This window comes from Podarcis tiliguerta (genome assembly GCF_965153285.1).
Source record: "Podarcis tiliguerta genome assembly, chromosome: 17".
NCBI classification, from domain to species: Eukaryota; Metazoa; Chordata; class Lepidosauria; order Squamata; family Lacertidae; genus Podarcis; species Podarcis tiliguerta.
Genome location: NC_139550.1, coordinates 39,608,223 through 39,627,083, shown reverse-complemented (window position 1 = coordinate 39,627,083; position 18,861 = coordinate 39,608,223). Strand labels below are relative to the sequence as shown.

Here is an 18,861-nt window from a genome sequence, read left to right as displayed (position 1 = left end):
CTGCAGCTCCCAGAATTCTTTGGGGGAAACCATGACTGTATATAGTGGCATGGCACAGCCTTAAATGTGCAGTGGTACCACACACTGTGTTGGGAGGTGGGGGAAGACATATCCTGCTGGAGTTGTCGTGTTGTTATTGTCTCAGAGAAGCCAGTTTGGAGGAACGGGGGAGGGGAGTGTGACCTCCTAAGCCAAGCAGCCCCTTCACGGTGATCCTTTCTCTCTGGCTTGCAGAATGACAGTGGAAGGAGAGAACGGGAAGGTACTGAATGTCAGCTTCTGGGGGCGCCCAAGACCCAACTGCCAGCCGCTGGATGGACAGGGGCTGGTGGTGGAGGAGCAAGCACCATGCCAAAATGTGCCCCCCTGTGAAGGTGAGTTGGTGGCGATCTTCTGGGGAGGAGAAAACGATGGGGGAGCCCAGCATTTCCCCTGGATTTAACCACGTTTCTCTCTCTTTCTCTCCACCCCCCACCCCCAGACTGATTTTGAAGAAACTGGGTTTCAGTGCTGGAGACTACCAGGAGCCAGGCGAATGTCAGCTTCCGTTCATCTTTGCAAGCCCCAATAGCTGCTTCCTCTTTTTGAAATGGTGACCTTGAGCACTGAGGAATAATCAGTACAATAAGTTGCCTTATATGTCAAGACACTTACATGTCAGCACACTGTGTAATGTGGATATTAATTCATATAAGCTTTCCCCCATTTCATAAGCATTTTTTCATTTTCACATAGATATAATTCATTGTATGCTTGTTGGTTGTTGTTTAATATATGATTGTTATTTTTGAAATTAAAAAAAAAATGCTTAGCATATCAGGCCAGCGTGTGTCCTAGGTGGGAGATTTTAATCACATTATGGATTCTACTGTTTTCATTTACTGTAAAAGCAACCACTACTCTGCATCTGGATGTTTTAGGCTGTTTGTTGAGAGCTCTGCTTGCAGACAGATGAATATGGTGTAAAAGTATGTACCTCCTAGTGGTGCAGCAATAAAACTGCTCGCACATTTGCAAAGCTAAGCAGGGTCCAGTATGGTTTCAAATGGGATGGGAAACCATGTGTTGAGATTCCTGCATTGCAAGGGGTTGGACTTACCATACTATTATTCTATGTAGATTTGCTGAAAAATAGTATCTTTGACAATATGCTAAAAAATTTGTAACAATGACAGGAGCTTTGTAAAAAAGGCAATAACTTCTCTAGCTATTTGCTTGCCTGCCCTGTTGTCCTGGAATGCTCTTAAAGGTTCTAAGTCTTCCAGAGTGAAAAGCATTTCCTGGGCTGGGCTGTGTGCTGAGGTTGCAGAGGCAATACATTCCATTGTAGTGATTAGCTGAGTAGGAAGGGATGTCCTGATAGACAATCATCTATTTGGGTTGTTGCATCTGGACTCATCTAACAGACATATCCCTGACACAATAAAGTGGAGACCTCTGGGTTTTGCATCAGTCTCTGTTAGGCCTCTCAGTATATATAAACTAGAATTCAGGGCTTGCTTTCCCCATGGTAATGGAACAGGCTTAACGGGACTAAAACATTTGGTTTAATTTCGGGCAGAATTGGCAAGAATTACTTCTACAAAGTGAATGGAGATCCAACGCTGGTTATCAAACCTGAACACTTTGCCCAGAGAGTGCTTTGAGGCCAAAAAACCCAAAAGCACCACAAGCAGAAATCTTACTGCACACACAAGACACAGTTCAACGCTACTTTATTGACACTCATGAATTAGAGAAATATAAAATGATGTGTTTTTTAAAATGGCTCTCCTCCACTTTCAGGGCTGAGTCCCACGTAGGAAAGGGTCCATATTTTGTCTTAGTTTGGTTCCTCTGTCAGAGGCTACTTGTGATTCTTGGATCTTCCTATGAGTGCTGGATCGGGCACTATTTCTTCTTTTCTTGTACTTTCTTGGAATTTATCTGCTTGTTTGCACTGGGGAAACCAAGGTGGGAAGTTTCTAGCCATCACCTGCTGGCTACACATCACCTGGACTCCTGGAGTGTATGAGGTTTTCAGACTTTCCGTTCTCAGTTCCAGTTCCAGTCTCTGTGCACAGCACAGAGGCTGGGATTTTAGGCTTTGTACACATCACCATTCTGGAACCCGGGTCACTACAGGGCTCTTGCCTTTGCACCTGCTCCATCTTCACTTCCCAGGAGCACTGGCCTGGCTCCTGCTGAAAGCAAAATGGGACTGGAATGGACCCTCCGTGGTATCTGACCGGGCAAGAGCAATTCTTGTGTTAAAGGAGCATGCTGACTTAGAAGTCAGTTCCATTGGAACCAGCAGGGTTTTCACATAAATGGGTTTGAGACAGGAAAGGCAGTTCAATTTGTAGGTCTAGAAGGGGAATAAGAACCCAAGGTGTAGGGAAGGAGGGCACTGAGCCAGGAACATGGTGTAGGAATATGGACAGCTACTTGGCCATAAAAAGGGATGGGGGTTGGGCTTAGGGGTCCAAGGATAGCTAATACAGATGGGCAGGGAACCTGTGGCCCTCCAGATGTTGATGAACTGCAGCTGCCATCGTCTCTCCCTGCTGGCTCCCCTGCCTGAGGCTGATGGGAATCGGGAGTCCAGCAACATCTGGAGGATTCCTCATTGCTGGACAACAGGGACGCAGGAGGGACCTGCTAGGTCAAAGCCAAAGAGCTTCAAGCGCTGGGGATGGGATTCTTGTCTGCACGCTGGATTCTTTGCTTGGGAGATGCTTCTCTGCTGACTTGTGCTGAAGGCCCCACAGAGCCCGTGGTCCATGCATGAAGCCTCTGTGGGGGGGCAGGATCAGAGCTCGTGCTCCTGCGGTCTGATGGGGTGATCTGTTGGGAGAAAACAGGTTTGGTCAGGAAATATGGGCTTCTGATGACACCTGCAAAAAGCCATAACCTGGCCTGCTCTCCTACCCCCTCAGCATCTGGTTCTGTGCTCATAATCCCGTATGTGAATTGAACAGATGTATGGAAAGCAACCCTCAACCTCCCCCCCCGCCAGCTGTGAGAGCAGCAGGGTGGTTAAAGGGTGCTCTGTGGGGGGAGTAACTACTCTGTGACTTCTCCTCTAGGTCCTTCTCTTCCATCCCCTCTCTGCCTTCCAAATGCACAGCACGTTTATCTGAACAAATATATATGGGAATTGTGTGTGAATTAGAATCAGGACTGCATGTACTCTGCACAAACAAATATTTGACATTATGCTGTAAAAGGGGGCCTCATATACAGATTTTGGGAATTCCCTGGGAAATGCAGTTATGTTGAGGGTCTGGCAAAACTAGGGGTCTCTAACAGATTTCTCAGCAGTGTGACCAAACTACAACGTGTCGTTGGTGTCCAGTTCTGGGCACCACAGTTCAAGAAGGACACTGACAAACTGGAACGTGTCCAGAGGAGGGCAACCAAAATGGTCAAAGGCCTGGAAACGATGCCTTATGAGGAACAGCTAAGGGAGCTGGGCATGTTTAGCCTGGAGAAGAGGAGGTTAAGGGGTGATATGATAGCCATGTTCAAATATATAAAAGGATGTCACATAGAGGAGGGAGAAAGGTTGCTTTCTGCTGCTCCAGAGAAGCGGACACGGAGCAATGGATCCAAACTACAAGAAAGAAGATTCCACCTAAACATTAGGAAGAACTTCCTGACAGTAAGAGCTGTCCGACAGTGGAATTTGCTGCCAAGGAGTGTGGTGGAGTCTCCTTCTTTGGAGGTCTTTAAGCAGAGGCTTGACAACCATATGTCAGGAGTGCTCTGATGGTGTTTCCTGCTTGGCAGGGGGTTGGACTCGATGGCCCTTGTGGTCTCTTCCAACTCTAGGATTCTAGGATTCAATTCCCATGATCCTTTGGGAGAAGCCATGACAATTACAGTGACATAAAAGTCACCTGGGGACACTTCCAGGCAGCTCCTGTTTTTGGGTTGGGTTCAATCACATACAGTGGTACCTCGGGTTAAGTACTTAATTCGTTCCAGAGGTCCATACTTAACCTGAAACTGTTCTTAACCTGAAGCACCACTTTAACTAATGGGGCCTCCTGCTGCCGCTGCGCCGCCGGAGCACGATTTCTGTTCTCATCCTGAAGCAAAGTTCTTAACCCGAGGTAATATTTCTGGGTTAGCGGAGTCTGTAACCTGAAGTGTATGTAACCTGAGGTACCACTGTACTGACACATTCAGGTCGCACCATTATAATTGATTGGGAGGCCTTGCGCAACAAACCCACTTAAGAGATCAGATTTTTTGCAATAAGGAAAGTAGCAGGCCAGGAATTTGATGGTTTGATGCAACCATCCTCTAATCTTTCCACAAACAAATGAGAATGGATGCTTACTAAATATCCAACACTGTATGATCTGCCTGCAAACAAATCAGGATGAATGCTCAATAAGCAGGTCATTTGGTGTTATAATTGGCATCTCTTTTTTATATACATTATAACATGAAATAATAATGCGAAACTTTACAAAAATAGAATGAAAATAAATAGAAGCACCCCCTTCTTCCTGCCTAAGAAAAGCTTAGTTCTCTGTGGCTTGGACTACAACTACCATCAATCCTTAGTCAGCAGGTTGGGGAAGAGACTGCGAGAGAGGAGAGAGAGAGAGAGGAGGGGAAATGGGGACTCACCGCAGGGCTGGTGCTTTCAGGTTTCTCTGGCCGGCTCCGGCGGGGTGCGCAGGTGATAACTGAAGGCCGCATCTGAAAGATCAGGGAAAGAGGTGTTTTGAGCTGGAGATGAGGAACGACAAGGTGAAGGTGGAAGGAGCGCTTAGCCAGGACTTACCTGCTGCAACTGGGAGACAGTGAGGGCTGGCTCCAGGAGGGGCTTCCGCAGGGGGCATTTATGTGGGCAGGATGGGTGAAGCACTTGGGAGTCTCTGCAAGGCTCAGGTCTGGACGTGGTGACACAGGGAACAGCAATCGGGATCTGTGCAGCAGGAGGAACCCTCTGTTCCAGGGAGCTGAAGAGAGAGAGAGAGAGAGAGAGTCACCTATACAGTATACCGGAGGTTTTCAACCTTTCTGAGTCCATGGCTCCCTTGACCAACTACATTCTTTCTGCGGCACCCCTGTGGGGCTCAGGAGCCCAGTTATATCACCCCTTGTCCACAGAACTGGCAGACCCTCACCCTTTTTCAAACACCCTCCCTTGTGGAGTATTCCCTCAGCCTCCTCTTTTCTCCTTGGGAGTCCTCGGGGCAACTCCTCCCCCCCCCCGCCCCAAAGTGAGGTGCCTCCTCACACTGCCCCACAGGGGCCTGGGAAGCACCCCCTGGCCACCCCAAGAGGCACCCTTCGCCTGGGGAGCTTGTAGCCAGGGCTGCTGCAACAAACAGCTGTGCAAGCCTTTGGGAGGCAGAGACAAGAGAGGGGAGGAAAGAGGGACAGAGGCCAGTGTTGCCCGCGGCACCCCAGACCATCATTCAAGGCACCCCAGGGTGCCATGGCACACTGGTTGAAAACCACTTCAGTATGGAGGGTGCGTGCGCCGCTCTGTGCACCCGAGCAGCTATCCCACACCTGGGAGGCCCCCTCTGTGCCTCGCCTCCTCAGGAGTGCACCCGCCCTGGGCAGCACGGGCATATGCTCCGCCGCTGTACAAATGATACTGGATTACAGGGCTAGATTAATCCATATGTGAAATCTGCTCCTGCACGGAGCCACAGCCTATTTGAGGGCCAATTGCCATGCTGTGAACTGCCTTGAGATCTATGGATGAAAGATAGCATATTTGTTGTTGTTTAGTCGTTTAGTCGTGTCCGACTCTTCGTGACCCCCTGGACCAGAGCACACCAGGCACTCCTGTCTTCCACTGCCTCCTGCAGGTTGGTCAGACTCATGTTTGTAGCTTTGAGAACACTGTCCCACCATCTCACCCTCTGTTGTCCCCTTCTCCTTGTGCCCTCCATCTTTCCCAACATCAGGGTCTTTTCCAGGGAGTCTTCTCTTCTCATGAGGTGGCCAAAGTCTTGGAGCCTCAGCTTCAGGATCTGTCCTTCCAATGAGCACTCAGGGCTGATTTCCTTCAGAATGGAGAGGTTTGATCTTCTTGCAGTCCATGGGACTCTCAAGAGTCTCCTCCAGCACCAGAATTCAAAAGCATCCATTCTTTGTACATTTGATTAATTAATTATTATTAATAATAATAATAATCTAGAGAGTCTCTCTTTGGAATCTGGGGTCTTAGCCTCACATCACAGGAAACAGCAGTGAAGAAGTGGTGCAAAGTGCTCTCCCCTCACCCACCAACCCCCCCCCTCACTTCAGGGATTAGGGATGGAGCGTCATGTTTCTTCCTTAAAGTCTTGCACTTTGTCACTTTCCCTGTGGAAGTTAAGCCCTGTCTGCAATGCGGAAGGAAGCATGCCTGACCCCACACTAGATCTCTTGGCAATTCTCTGCCACTTGGATGCCAGGCTAAGCAGTGACCCTGTGCTAGACCTTGCTGGTCAGGAGGTGGCTAGATGAAGCTCTCTGGACCAGTCCCGTTTCTCAGCCTGATCACAGGGTTGTTGTGACAATAAACTGGGAGGAGAGCAGAAACCCATGTCCTCTGTTAGTCTTCATGCACTGGCAGAGGAGAAGGTGGCATCTGGAGAAACGAGACTTCGGAATATGGCTCAGAGCATCTTGAAGAGGCCACCCAGTAATGTGGGTGTCACCCTGTAAGTCATTTTAACTACAGCTTTATACCCACAGACAGAACTACGGCTTGTATTCATCCCTACCCCCAGTTTTGTTTTAAATATAAGCACGACCTATACAATTAATATAAAATAGTCTATACAGCTTATTCATTCTACACTTGAGGGACTGAAGCTGAGAAATTAATGAGTTGCCCAAGGCTCTTCCTTCCCAGGTAAAATGCGCCGGGTCCCCATGGAACTGGGACCTCCAGACAGTGCACATGGTTTTTACAGAGTACAGCGTCCATTTTATCCTCACAACAATCCTGTGAGGTAGGTTAGTCTGAAAATAGGATGGGCCCAAGGTGACCCAGTGAGCTTCATGGCTGAGGGAGAATTTGAATCCTGGTCTCTCAAGTTCTAGTCCAGCACGCTAACCACTGTGCTGCACTGCTTCTCTCACATTTATCAGTGCATCGGGGATTCTAACGTATGCCAGCAACTGCATAGCTCTAAAAGCAGATGTTAGAGCAAATTAATTCAGAATAAAAACATGTTTTGCAAAAGTAGTGGCCTTCAGTGCTTATTGAAAGGTGGACTAGGTGAGGGCAAATCATGATCTCTGGACTCAAGGCTCATTTTCCCCATCTATGAAATGGGAATAACAGTGATCTACTCCACAAGAGTAGGAAAAATTGGATAAAACATTAGGAGAAATTGGATAAAACATGGTAAAGTACTTGGTCAATGAACTGAGAGAGCTGTCTTCATAATTATAATAAATCAAATCCTGTATGTTCATATATCTACGCTTTTACACCCATGAGCCCGGCATCCGCTGGGGAGGGCAGGATATAAATAAAATTTATTATTATTATTATTATTATTATTATTATTATTATTATTATTATTATTATTTTGCTTCCTGCGTTGTCTTCTCCTAACAAGGTCCCCCTACACACAGCTCCACCGGGACTGCAGACAGTGTTTTCTAGGTGCGGTTCAGAGCTTTAGCTGTTCAACCGTCAACCTGGAAGTGGCAAGAATCTGTTTGTGACTTGGGCAGCACCCAGCACAGAGCAGCGCCCAGAAGGCACACAGGAAACCCTGCCCTGGGACAGATGCTTCTGGGCTGTGCGGTGTGGGCTCACTCTTCTTGCACAACGGGCAGCTGGCGGGATTAGAGGAAGTGCCACAGCACCTGTTTTGCATGCAGAGACCCCTAGTTCGGTCCCAGCATCTCCAGGTAGGGCTGGGAGAGAATAATAGCATCACAAAGTGTGTGTGGGGGGGGTGTGCCCCAAAGGTCATCTAGCCCAACCCCCTGCAAGGCAGGACTCTCAACTAGATCATCATTAAAAGAAAAGCATCATCCAACCTCTGCTTAGAAAGCTCCAAGGAAGGAAAGTCCACCACCTCCTGAGGGAGACTGCTCCACTGTCAAACAGCTCTTAATGTTAGAAAGTTCTTTCTGGTGTTAAGTCAGAACCTCCTGTCTTACAACTTGAAGCCATTGTTTCTGCCCCTTCCCTGGCAAAATCAGCAGTTTTCTATGGAGAACCATTTGCTCTGATTCACTGGTAAAACGGGGGTTTTCCTAGGGGAAGTGCCAGGGCAAAAACCCAAACCCTCTTGGACATGGAGCTTTAAAGAGTGAAGCCGTGCCTGGAGATTGTGACGCAACCGGATGTCAGAACCCTATAAATCAGCAAGTCTTGTGTCACCCTTGGCTGGCCATGAGCACCATGGTGAGGGGCAGACTGACACACCTTGCAGGGCTGTTTTAAGGGTTGCCAGAGGCCGGAGCCCAAACATTTCAAAAGTTGCTTCAAAAATGCTGAGCCCTTATGCTACAATGCCCCCTGGTGGTCCTCAAGGTCACTCACGCTGCCACAGGCCCGCAGGTCGATCGCTTGACTTTCGACGCCCTCTGCCCATGCAAGCTCCGTTCAGGGCTTCTCACATCCACACTGGGCTTGCGCTTGATGGCATAGACAGGCAGCCGATGGGCTGGGAAGCGGGGGAACCTCGGCTCGTTCTCGAAAGACGACTGACCTGGAAAGAGAGCGCCAATGAAACATCTTGCAGTGCAACTTGACAGCAGGGTGGACGGGAACGCTTGAGTGGGGGTGCCGTCAGGGATGGCTCACCCATGAGGCAAGGCAAGGCAACCGCCTCAGGCAGCAAGGTCCCCGTAGGCAGTGGATCCCAATGTAGATCTTTATCCCCCCATTGCTCCTGGTGTTGAGCTTCACTCCTCCCTTCTTTCCTGGTGAGAAGGGGGCACCATTTTGTGGTTCACCTCAAGTACCAAAATGTCTGGGGCTGGCCCTGGGTGTTGTAGTTTGGGACTAGGCATGAGAGCAAAAATGGACCTGGAACTGGCAGCAAGCAAGTTGGCTGTGTCTGCAAATGTGGGTTTCCCATTATGCAATGGTGACTGGGCAGAAGGCATGGAGACCCAGAGAAGGTCAAGGATCCTGCATCAAGAACTCCCTGCCTGAGCTGCTTCAGGTCGTGATGGATGTGCTCCTGGAGACACCTAGTTTGGTTGTCCTAGGGTAAGGTTACCAGATTGTTTTCAATCCAGGGACACTAGTCAGCTTCAATGGATTTTGTATGGGGACTGATTTGTAAATCCAGGGACTGTCCCCAGGAAATGGGGATGCCTGGTAACCTTATCCTAGGGGATTTTAACATCCATGCCAACACGACCTTACAAGGGGCTGCTCGGGACTTCGTGGAAAGCATGGCCTCCATGGGGCTCTCCCTGAATAAGTCTGGCCCAACTCATAGCCGCGGACATGCCTTGGACCTGGTGTTCACCTCTATGGATGTTGGTGATCTGACACTAAGTAAAAGCAAAACAAAAGAAGTGCCATGGTCAGATCACTTCCTGGTGCAACTGGATTTCTCTGAGACCCTTCCCCTCTGCAGGGAGGTGGGACTGATTTGGATGGTCCGCCCCCGCCACTTAATGGATCCAGACGGTTTCCAGAGAGTGGTAAAAAGGTAAAGGTACCCCTGCCCGTACGGGCCAGTCTTGCCAGACTCTAGGGTTGTACGCTCATCTCACTCTATAGGCCCGGAGCCAGTGCTGTCCGCAGACACTTCCGGGTCACGTGGCCAGCGTGACAAGCTGCATCTGGCGAGCCAGAGCAGCACACGGAAACGCCATTTACCTTCCCGCTGGTAAGCGGTCCCTATTTATCTACTTGCACCCGGAGGTGCTTTCGAACTGCTAGGTTGGCAGGTGCTGGGACCGAGCAACGGGAGCGCACCCCGCCGCGGGGATTTGAACCGCCGACCATGCGATCGGCAAGTCCTAGGCGCTGAGGTTTTACCAACAGCGCCACCCACGTCCCACTCCAGAGAGTGGTAGGGGATGCTTTATCCCATGTTGATTGACTTTCAGCTGATTCCCCGGTGACCCGTTGGAATATGGAGTTAACCAGGGCTATTGACTGTCTGGCTCCAAAGCGTCTTCTCCCTCAGTTTCTCCCGGAGCTGAGGGTGATGAAACAATCGCTGAGACGGCTAGAGCGCTGGTGGCGGAAATCGGACCAGACACGGGTTAGAGCTCAATGTTGAGCCTACCAAGTGGCGACGGTGATGGCAAAGAGGACCTTCTTCATCGCCTCTATTGCATCTGCAGAAAACAGTCTTATAGCAGGACTTCTTAAAAGATTGCTCAGCATGAGACAGCAACAGCTGTCAGTCTCTAAGGCTGAACCCCCTTCTCAGAGCCTCTAGAGCAAAGAATGCTATTGCACTCCAGCTCCCCTCAGCTCCCACAGGGGAAATGGGAGTCCAGCAACACGTTGTCTCAGCAGTAATCCCCATTGAATTCAATGGGACTTACTCCCAGGTAAGCAGGTTTAGGATTGGAGGGCCTAAGGAGTAGAGGGCTGGATACATCTTGATTCAAGTGCTTATGCAAGTACATGCATGAGCATGAATACTAAAGTGCTGCTTCACATACTGCACTGGGGGAAGTCAATTTTGAACTGTTGATAGCATCCTGTGTAATCTGCTATATCCATAACCAAAAGGACAAACACCACCGGGGCTTTTGCCCAGAAGAGGCTCTCGCAGAACAAATGAAGGCAGCGGGCAGACTAGAGCATTCAGCAGTGTGCAATAATGTCAGGCTTTGTGGCTCTGGCAGGGATCCTTATTACGGAAAGCAGCCATGTTATAAGCGTGTATCTGTTTTCTTGAGTGTGTGCCTGCCATGATTCCACAGGAGCACAGAAAAGGCGCAGAACATGGCACTGGGCACCACATCTGGAGAATCTCTGCTTTCATCTAAAAACAGGTGTGAGCAACACATTTGGAATTGCCAGAGAAGTGGCTAACCATGATTTCCTGTGGTTAAAAGTGGTGCCTGACATCGCTCCTCCCCATGACTAGAAACTATGCAGGAAGGGAAACACTGAAGAATAAATTATGCTAAATGAGAGTCTAAAAAAAGAGCACAAGCAACATATCAGGCATCAACATTCATTGTTTAAAATGTAGGATTCAGATTGTCTGGATGCAGAATTTTATTTTATTGTTTAGTGCGGAGGTCACAGAGCCCTTGCTCTGGTGTGCATGTCTCTCTCTACATGGTGTGGACTGAATGGGAGCAGCCCTCCAGGAGGGGTCTTCCTAATCTTGCTACCAAGAATCCTTTAATCAGAGATGGCTGGAATGAAAGCTCTGGACTTCCTTCAAGTTTCCCTTCTGCTTTTCTCCAAGACTGAAGATAAAGGGGAAAGTCCTGTGCTGACTTTGTAGCCATGAAGATTTCAGAAACAAAAGGGAAAGATACTCAGGTGTCAACAAATTCCACAAAATGACCGCCTTTCCAAGTTCTGTTTTCAGATGCTTTTCTCCCTGAGATGCAGACGTTTAACTTTTTTAAAAAACTCCTAAACTAACTTTGTCTGGCACCTGTCAGGGATTATGATTATTATGATTATTATTTATTAAATTTATATACCGCCCTATACCCAGGGGTCTCAGGCGGTTCACAGAATATAAGCTTTACCACCCCACCCCACCCACTCCTGTATAATCACACAGGGAACATGATCTTCACTTTTATTAGGCTTCTAGACAAAGCCACAGGGCCAGTCTGATTTAGCAATGCACTGCTACGCTTTCCTGCTTGGCCACAGGGGAGTTTTGAGCAGCAGCACTTCTCCAGCCCCCATGTGGGGCTGCCTCCTGTTTGCCATGATGACTAGAGCAGCTGTCTGGGCGGCACATGAGGCTTGTGAGGATCAGTTGCTCTGAATGAGCCTGTTGAGAACGGCAACACTCTAAGTCTTAGGGCAGATGCAGAAAAAGGACTTGTTATCGCCCTCCTAGGACTGAACTGCCTCAGGGTGTAGATCCCATTCTGAATGCCCCTCATTCAAAAAAGAAAAAGAAAAAAGGAATTAAAAATCCTATACCCATAAAAAATGAGCACATTTGGGAAAAGAGCCATGCTAGGTGTCCATGTGCAGGGAGACTTGGCTTTCATTCATTCATTGATTCATCCATTTATTTATTTATTTAAAACAGGGATGAGGGATGGGGAATCTGTAGCCCCCACCCCCCGAGGTTGGGCTCCCATCATCCCCTGCCAGCGTGACCGAAGGTCAGGGGATAATGGGAGCTGTATTCCAAAGGCATCTGGGGGGCCACAGTTTCCCCATCCCTGATATCCCTTTTAAGGCCAACCATTCAAATACATTCGCAGTTCCCTCCATCTGCATTCTATGTGCAGCTCTAGGTAGGCAATGCCACTTGCCTTTTCTGAGCGCGTAAGTCTGGACCTCAAAGAAAATGTCTGGGCTGAATGCTCCTTCCTGTTTTCAAAGTGGGTGGAGCAATGGCATTGACTAATGGTTCCTGTTCAGACAGGTACTGGTGTGGCACCCGACACCACTTCTGTATGCAATGTGCCTCTAGACCTGCGTTCGTAGGTTGTGGGATTAGTTAATTAGCAGTGCACCTTGTCCCATATTCATGCCAGTTCTCGCTTGTTTCAGAGCGCTTGCCCAGATTTGTGGTGGGGAAAGCTATTGGGGATGAGAGCCAACTTCTGCGTGAAACTGAGGACAATGCTGCCTGGATCTGCCAAAGTGAGTTCAAGTCCATGAAAGCTACTGATGCAATACATCCGATAGGTCTCAATGTGCCAAGAGACCCTTTGTTGACCCCCTTCCCTAGCTGAACCCCACTGTTCCTGCTCTAGGCAGGTAAGACAGAACACTTCCCCCACCCAAAGGGGATTCCAACACCCCTTATTTTTGTGGGCTGCAGTCAAGATGAGCACATGGCGTGTTACCATAATCACTGTAAAAGACAGAAGCCTCTGCCCCAGAGAGCATACAATCCAAATTCCAACTGTGAAGACAACAGTGGGGGAAGGAGGATAGACACAGACAAGAGTATTGTGTGCAAATCTAAAAGGAACCACCAGCTGGTGGGGATAAACTGTTTTCCTTTTTCAAAAGGCAGCCTATAAACCTATAAAACAAATAAAAATAAAAGTATGCACATTGAAAAATCAGAAGGAGGTGAGTGTGTGAACGAAATACTGCAAGCAGATTCAAATTAAAAATGGAAAATTTTCTCTCCCCCAATATACTTCCACTCTAATATGCACCTCTAAGGGTGAATCGGGGGTGTGAGCAAGGCAGTGTTAGAGTGGCCGGCCCTGTGAAGTGGGCCACTGAGGAGAATCTAAGTGGGGACACCTGGAAGAGCCGAGATGGTGGCAGGCAGGGTGCTGCCTCTCCCAGGCCCAGCACAGCTGGAGCCTGCAATTGCTTTTCATGCCCTCAGGATATGGCTGATACGTGGTGTAGCAGGAACAGGGATCCGTGCGCAGCATTAGGCTCAGCGCTCAGCCAGGTTAAAGGGGATGTGCTCATTTTAACCGCTACATCCCACTGCCTCTGCGGCTGCAAAAGGGAGCACTGGAAGTTGCACACAAACTGCATTAAAGGCAAGGCTTTGTGGGACTCACCTTCCAAGATGTAGACCTTGAATCCACTGCTGATGCCTGTGGTGTAGTGAAGATCAGCCAAGGCCATCTCTGCTAGGAGGTCCTCACAGGAGAGTTGCCGCTTGTTCGAGAGAAATTCGCTGCAGAAATCAGGGCCACCCTGAATCTAGATGCTTAATCTGCTCAAGCTGTGGGTATTTCGAGATCTTTCCCTACTCCAGCAAAGGGAGGCTCTGAATGCTCCCCCCTTTCTCCCCAGGGCTGAAGGGGACCACCAGTTCTCTGGACCCAACAGGTTGTTCTTCGAAGAGTGCAACTTTCCGTCACCACCCACAGCATCCCTTCTTGAACTTTTGGATTTCTACCTAGCAGAGGCAGAGAGGTGGGGCTAGAATTGGCCAGTTCTAACAGGCCCGACACCCTCCCCTCCCCTCTCTTGTTAGCCCCTCAGGGCAGGTGTGTGTGTGTGTCTGTGCACTATGTCACACCCTTGTGGGGAGGGGGAAGAGAGTGCAGGGCCCCCAAAGAGGCAGGTGTGCAGCAGATGGCAAGGGGGGGGGGATATTCCAAGGGGATGAGCTGTACAGAGCTTCCATTGACAAATGCTGGAAGAGCAAGGAAGCACTTTTGGGGGGGGGGATTAGGGGTTTGAGCATAAATTTGGGGAGATTCTGATCTGCTAATCTCAGTGTCTGTGGGGGTGTTACAGTTTGCATTTTATACTTTGATTGCTGCTTTGTACATCATACGGTTGATCTCAAAACAAGCAATTTACTTGTTTCACACTTTTTAAAGCCTATATCAGTTTTCATTTCTAATTTGGTATTAGTTGATCAGTCAAATACAGTGGTACCTCTGGTTACGTACTTAATTCGTTCCGGAGGTCCATTCTTAACCTGAAACTGTTCTTAACCTGAAGCACCACTTTAGCTAATGGGGCCTCCTGCTGCCGCCGTGCCACCAGAGCACCAGATTTATGTTCTCATCCTGAAGCAAAGTTCTTAACCCGAGGTACTATTTCTGGGTTAGCGGAGTCTGTAACCTGAAGTGTATGTAACCCGAGGTACCACTGTACATAAAGGGACGGGTGGCAGGAAAGGGTCCATCCTTTGAATGCATGAAGAATGGGGAGTGGGCATGATGGGCGTAGCCAGGACCTCAGTTAGCTATGGATTTTTATTGGTTTTTATTGATGGGGGCAGCTGCCCCTCCCTGCCCCCTTTGGCTACCCCCATGGGAGTGGGTATGGCATTGAAGCCTGGGAGAAATGTTCGAGATGTGTGCTTCTGAGAATCTAGAGGGGATCAGAGCAGGCACGAGGATTGTGTCAAACCAAATTCAACCCCCCCCCCCCGTAATCTGCTCTGAGCTAAGGCATGTGCTATGCGTCCCCCGCCCACCACTTAGGTAGTGATGAGGTGATGGGAATGTATGTGATGAGGTTGAGGCAGGGTTGAATTCTGGGTGGAAATCTGGGGTGCTACTGCACTGAGAGAATAGAGGTGCGTGTGACAGAAAGAGAAGAGATCGGAGGAGAGAACAGAAGTTGGCTTACGCTCTGTGGGAAGCTTGTGGGCTACCTGTATTTTGGAAACTGATGTTTTTTACTGTACTGCAAAATGTTCAAGCAGCTTCACTTGCATTATCTGGTTGCAGCCTTCCCAACAACCGTGTAAGGCAAGACTCTGCACCCACAGCAGCTGGAGGGCAGAGGCGGAGAGGGAATTCATGGCAGCGGACAGGGTCCAAGCAGGGGGAGGGGGCTCCCTGTTTCTTAGCTCAGGGAAGTTTGTGGAAACAGCCCAGGAAAGGGTGGCAGGCTCTGGCAACAGAGAGGTTAAAGGGAGGGGGCCCCACCCAGTCCTGGCGTGAGGGAAGCCACGAGCCAAGCGAGCCCAATGACTTGGGGCGCGTGTCAGGGCTGGCTGCCCCACACCCTTGGAAGCAGTCGGGCTGCATTCCATGAGCCTTCTCCACCCTGGCTTGCCTGAGGGAGGGAAGATGGCAGGCCTGGGTTGGACCAGCAGGCCTGTCTCCCCTGGCACGCCCCATCCTGCCCCAGAGGCAGCTGTTTTGTTAGGAAGGAGTGGAGTCTAGTGGGTGAGGGTGAGGAGTCTGGAAGTCTGGACTTCTGAGTGGACTGGGAAGGAGGTGGGGAAGGGAACCAGCAAGTTTAAAGAAGCAGGCTGCGGGGCAGGATTCCTGGGCTTGCCCGGGTTTGCCCCAGAGGCACAGATCCAGAGATTTTCTTCTTCATCTTGCTTCGCTCCACCTGCATGGCAGTTTCCTTTTCAAGAACAAAATCTCCCTCCAGACATGCATGAGGAGGACTAGCAAAGAAGATCTGCGTGTCTGAATGCACAACCAGGGGAGGCAGAGAAAAATAGCAGTGAAATTCTCCCTCCTGGCCAGCACTTAAATACGCTTTGTTTCTGCTACTAACCTGGAGACTTACCCTTTAAAAACAAGAAGCAAAAGTGCCCCTACCTCCCAGAGCCTTTAGCAGCAGCAAGATCTCAAGATAAAAGGCTGTCTCAAACAATATCTCTCCCGATTTGGCCTATGATGTGTGGAGGGGAGTGAGGTTGTGCCTGCTCCACTCTTGATACCCCTGATGGCCACACAAGGATGTAACATTCACGTACAACATGTGGAGGCATATTCCAACATATTTAGGATTTCTCTCTCTTTTTTGGTAGAGTGGATTTTCTGAATAAAGTATGGTAATCTAGCAATCATCTGGGCCTATTTGTTTTTGGATTTTATGTTCATTTTGAAAATCACACCACTTACATAGTCAGGAGCACTGGGCACTTTTCGTGCTGAGGCCTGAATCCCAGAAGTTTGTTGTCTGAGCCTGGGGTTCCCCTTCCATCTTGGCAAGTGCAGTGAGTGAAATAATGGGCAGGTGAGCTATGGGAAGAACTCCAAAATAAGGGACACTCAGAGAGACCATAAGAAAATGACTTTTTAAATGTGTCAGAAAACTAACAGGACTTGTCTCAGGGGAAGAGACGACAACTCCCATTTTCCCAATTAACTTGAAATGAATGCTGCATTGTCACAAAGCACTGTCCCGAGAAAGAAAGAGCAACAGATAAGCCTTGCCTACAAAACTACTTTAAGAGCCTCCAGACTGTCAGTGCATACCAGAACATTACCGGTAGGTTTGAAAGATTAAAGTAGATTGCAGGGCTGTGTCACCACCAAGTGCAACAAATCCATTTAAAGCAAACAGATGTTTGGGGGTTGGAAAATGATGAGGAATTGCACAGAAAAGTGTGGGACTAAGGAATTACTAATGAGAGCATGTGTAAACATCCTGCGAACAGATCAGGATGAACGCAGGCCGAATGCTCTCCGCCATATAACAGCCCAGGAAACAAATCAGAGCAAATGCTCAATGAATATTGGATATAATGATGTAAGAACCACATAAGCTTTGTGTAAGTAAATCAGGATGCATGAATAAACAGGCCATATGTTAAAGCTCTTAGGCACACCTTCACTATTGACCAGGGCTGCCATACACCTGGGATTTCAAAGGTGGGAGGAATTTGCGAAAAAAGCTTAACAATTTTGGGGGTGTCCAGATATGCCAACCCTACTATTGACACAATGGTGCCATTTTACTAGGGCTTTTTCTTCAAGCTTTTAAAACACCTTTTGCCATTTTTTTTTTAAAATGAAAAATTCACAGAATAGTGTTTAGGTGAAAAAGCACCGTGGTACAAATTAAAGTATTGCCTTCTTAAAGCACACTTCCTTTTCTGGTTTTAACAGCCAGTGCAGTTTTGTCGCTATGTTTGCCCCTTCTCCATCCATAGAGCTCCACAAGTGTGTAATCTTTTAAGAGGGTGTTAGAGTGAAATAACGAGCGAGCGAGCAAGTGAGTGCACACAAAGTGTGGAAAGTCAGTTGCAATTCCACACACAGCTTCCAGCCGGAAAGTAGGAACAAAGTAGCTCTGGGAGACACCAGTTTGGATGGATCCTGAGAGCGCTCTGGAATCACATACAGTAAGTGAGGGAGAGGGAAGAAGAAGGCATCGTTAATGGTTTCTTGAGTGGCACATATTGGCACCACGATGGAGACTCAAGAACAGATCTTGGAAGGCAAAGCTGGGCTGCCTTCTGATTGTCCTCCCCCCTCTTTAAGTGAAACTGCCTCTTCCCTTCCTTCTGCCGGAGTCTCCCTCTCCCAAGAGGAAATCCCCCTCTAACACACCTTCAACAATCCCTGCCCAGAGGCAGCTGCATTTTTGCACTCCAGCTGGTGCTGCCTGGGCCTCTGAAGCATCTGGGAGGCCTGTGGTGCATCTGGGCCAGGAGTTCATGCCGGGCTTGTTGCAACTAGCCGGGAGTGTGCTGCAGTGGTCTGCGTTCAGGCCTGCCTTGCTCCTCCCTGGTGGTGCTACAGGTGGAAGCACGAAAAACAGCAAGGCGCTGAGGAGCTGAGCTGCTTTGTTATAGCTCAAGGAAAGGGTTTAGCGTCACAACAGAAGTCACCACACAGAAGGAATGCATTAGGATTGCTTTGGGTGTTCCTGCCTCTGCCACCATCTGGAATTATGTCCCTTTAAAGACCTTTAAAGAAGGTATCCCACCACAGCACACTTTAACAGGGTAGGAAAAGCTTCACTTTCTGAATTTCCACTTGTCACACCTTGCCCTTTAAGGGCTCACGAGCGAAGCCAGAAATCAACCTGGCAATCCTAAATCCTGCATCGCTCCATAACTGCATATGTCCCAGACTGTCTCAGTGTTGGGGTATTTGTTTCAGGCCCCACGATGAGTGCCGGCTGGCTTTTTGTCACCCCCCTCAGTGGTGACACCCGGGGCGGACCACCCCTACCACACACCCTTCCTCCTCCCCTGGCTTTCAGCAGTGGTTGTGGACAAATTAACAAGATTATACCAAAGAAGCCTGAGTGAAGAAAAATGCCTTCAGCATTTGTTAAAAGCACAAATGGTAGGATCCTGGGATATTTCAGGGGGGGGGGGAGTTCCAAAGATCTGGTCCCACAACTCTGAAGGCCCAATTCTTTGCAGAGGTCAGCTGGGTCTCTTCAGCAACCCGTGACAGAGGGGCCGCAATGTAGCCGGAGTGTTGGTCTCTTGGGTAACCAAGTGCCTTGCATATGCATGGAATCCATGTTAACAAAGTTTGAGTCACTCAGAAAAGGACACAATGAACATGTCGGGGTAGATTTTCTTCATTGCCTTCATAGATACATGGTAGTCAGAATAA

General features: G+C 48.9%; 3 protein-coding genes across 3 annotated transcripts in view; 2 read left to right on the top strand and 1 right to left on the bottom strand.

The window, feature by feature from the left end:
• Nucleotides 1-1,023, top strand: part of CFP (complement factor properdin) — a 29,848-nt gene extending 28,825 nt beyond the window's left edge. The window contains exons 9-10 of the mRNA XM_083421091.1: nucleotides 235-374; nucleotides 482-1,023. Coding sequence (XP_083277217.1) covers nucleotides 235-374; nucleotides 482-486 — 145 coding nt within the window. The 3' untranslated portion in view covers nucleotides 487-1,023. The remainder of the gene's footprint in view (nucleotides 1-234; nucleotides 375-481) is intronic.
• Nucleotides 1,024-1,698: 675 nt separating this feature from the next.
• Nucleotides 1,699-13,960, bottom strand: LOC310668151 (uncharacterized protein). The gene is made up of 5 exons (XM_083421174.1): nucleotides 13,633-13,960; nucleotides 8,510-8,678; nucleotides 4,781-4,958; nucleotides 4,624-4,695; nucleotides 1,699-2,826 (listed from the first exon to the last, which is right to left on the bottom strand). The coding sequence occupies exons 1-5, from the start codon at nucleotides 13,697-13,699 to the stop codon at nucleotides 2,662-2,664; spliced, it is 651 nt and encodes a 216-aa protein (XP_083277300.1). The 5' UTR covers nucleotides 13,700-13,960; the 3' UTR covers nucleotides 1,699-2,661.
• LOC310668159 (uncharacterized protein) overlaps nucleotides 7,545-18,861 on the top strand; it is a 172,092-nt gene continuing 160,775 nt past the window's right edge. The window contains exon 1 of the mRNA XM_083421191.1: nucleotides 7,545-7,903. The gene's annotated coding sequence lies outside the window, so the exon portion shown is untranslated. The remainder of the gene's footprint in view (nucleotides 7,904-18,861) is intronic.

Bases quoted from the DNA above. Each gene is read 5' to 3' on its own strand.
- LOC310668151 (XM_083421174.1), bottom strand. From the start codon at position 13,699: ATGGCCTTGGCTGATCTTCACTACACCACAGGCATCAGCAGTGGATTC. The intron at 8,679-13,632 runs GTGAGTCCCACA...CTCTCTTTCCAG, and splicing joins CAAGGTCTACATCTTGGAAG to GTCAGTCGTCTTTCGAGAAC. The intron at 4,696-4,780 runs GTAAGTCCTGGC...CTGATCTTTCAG, and splicing joins CTGTCTCCCAGTTGCAGCAG to ATGCGGCCTTCAGTTATCAC.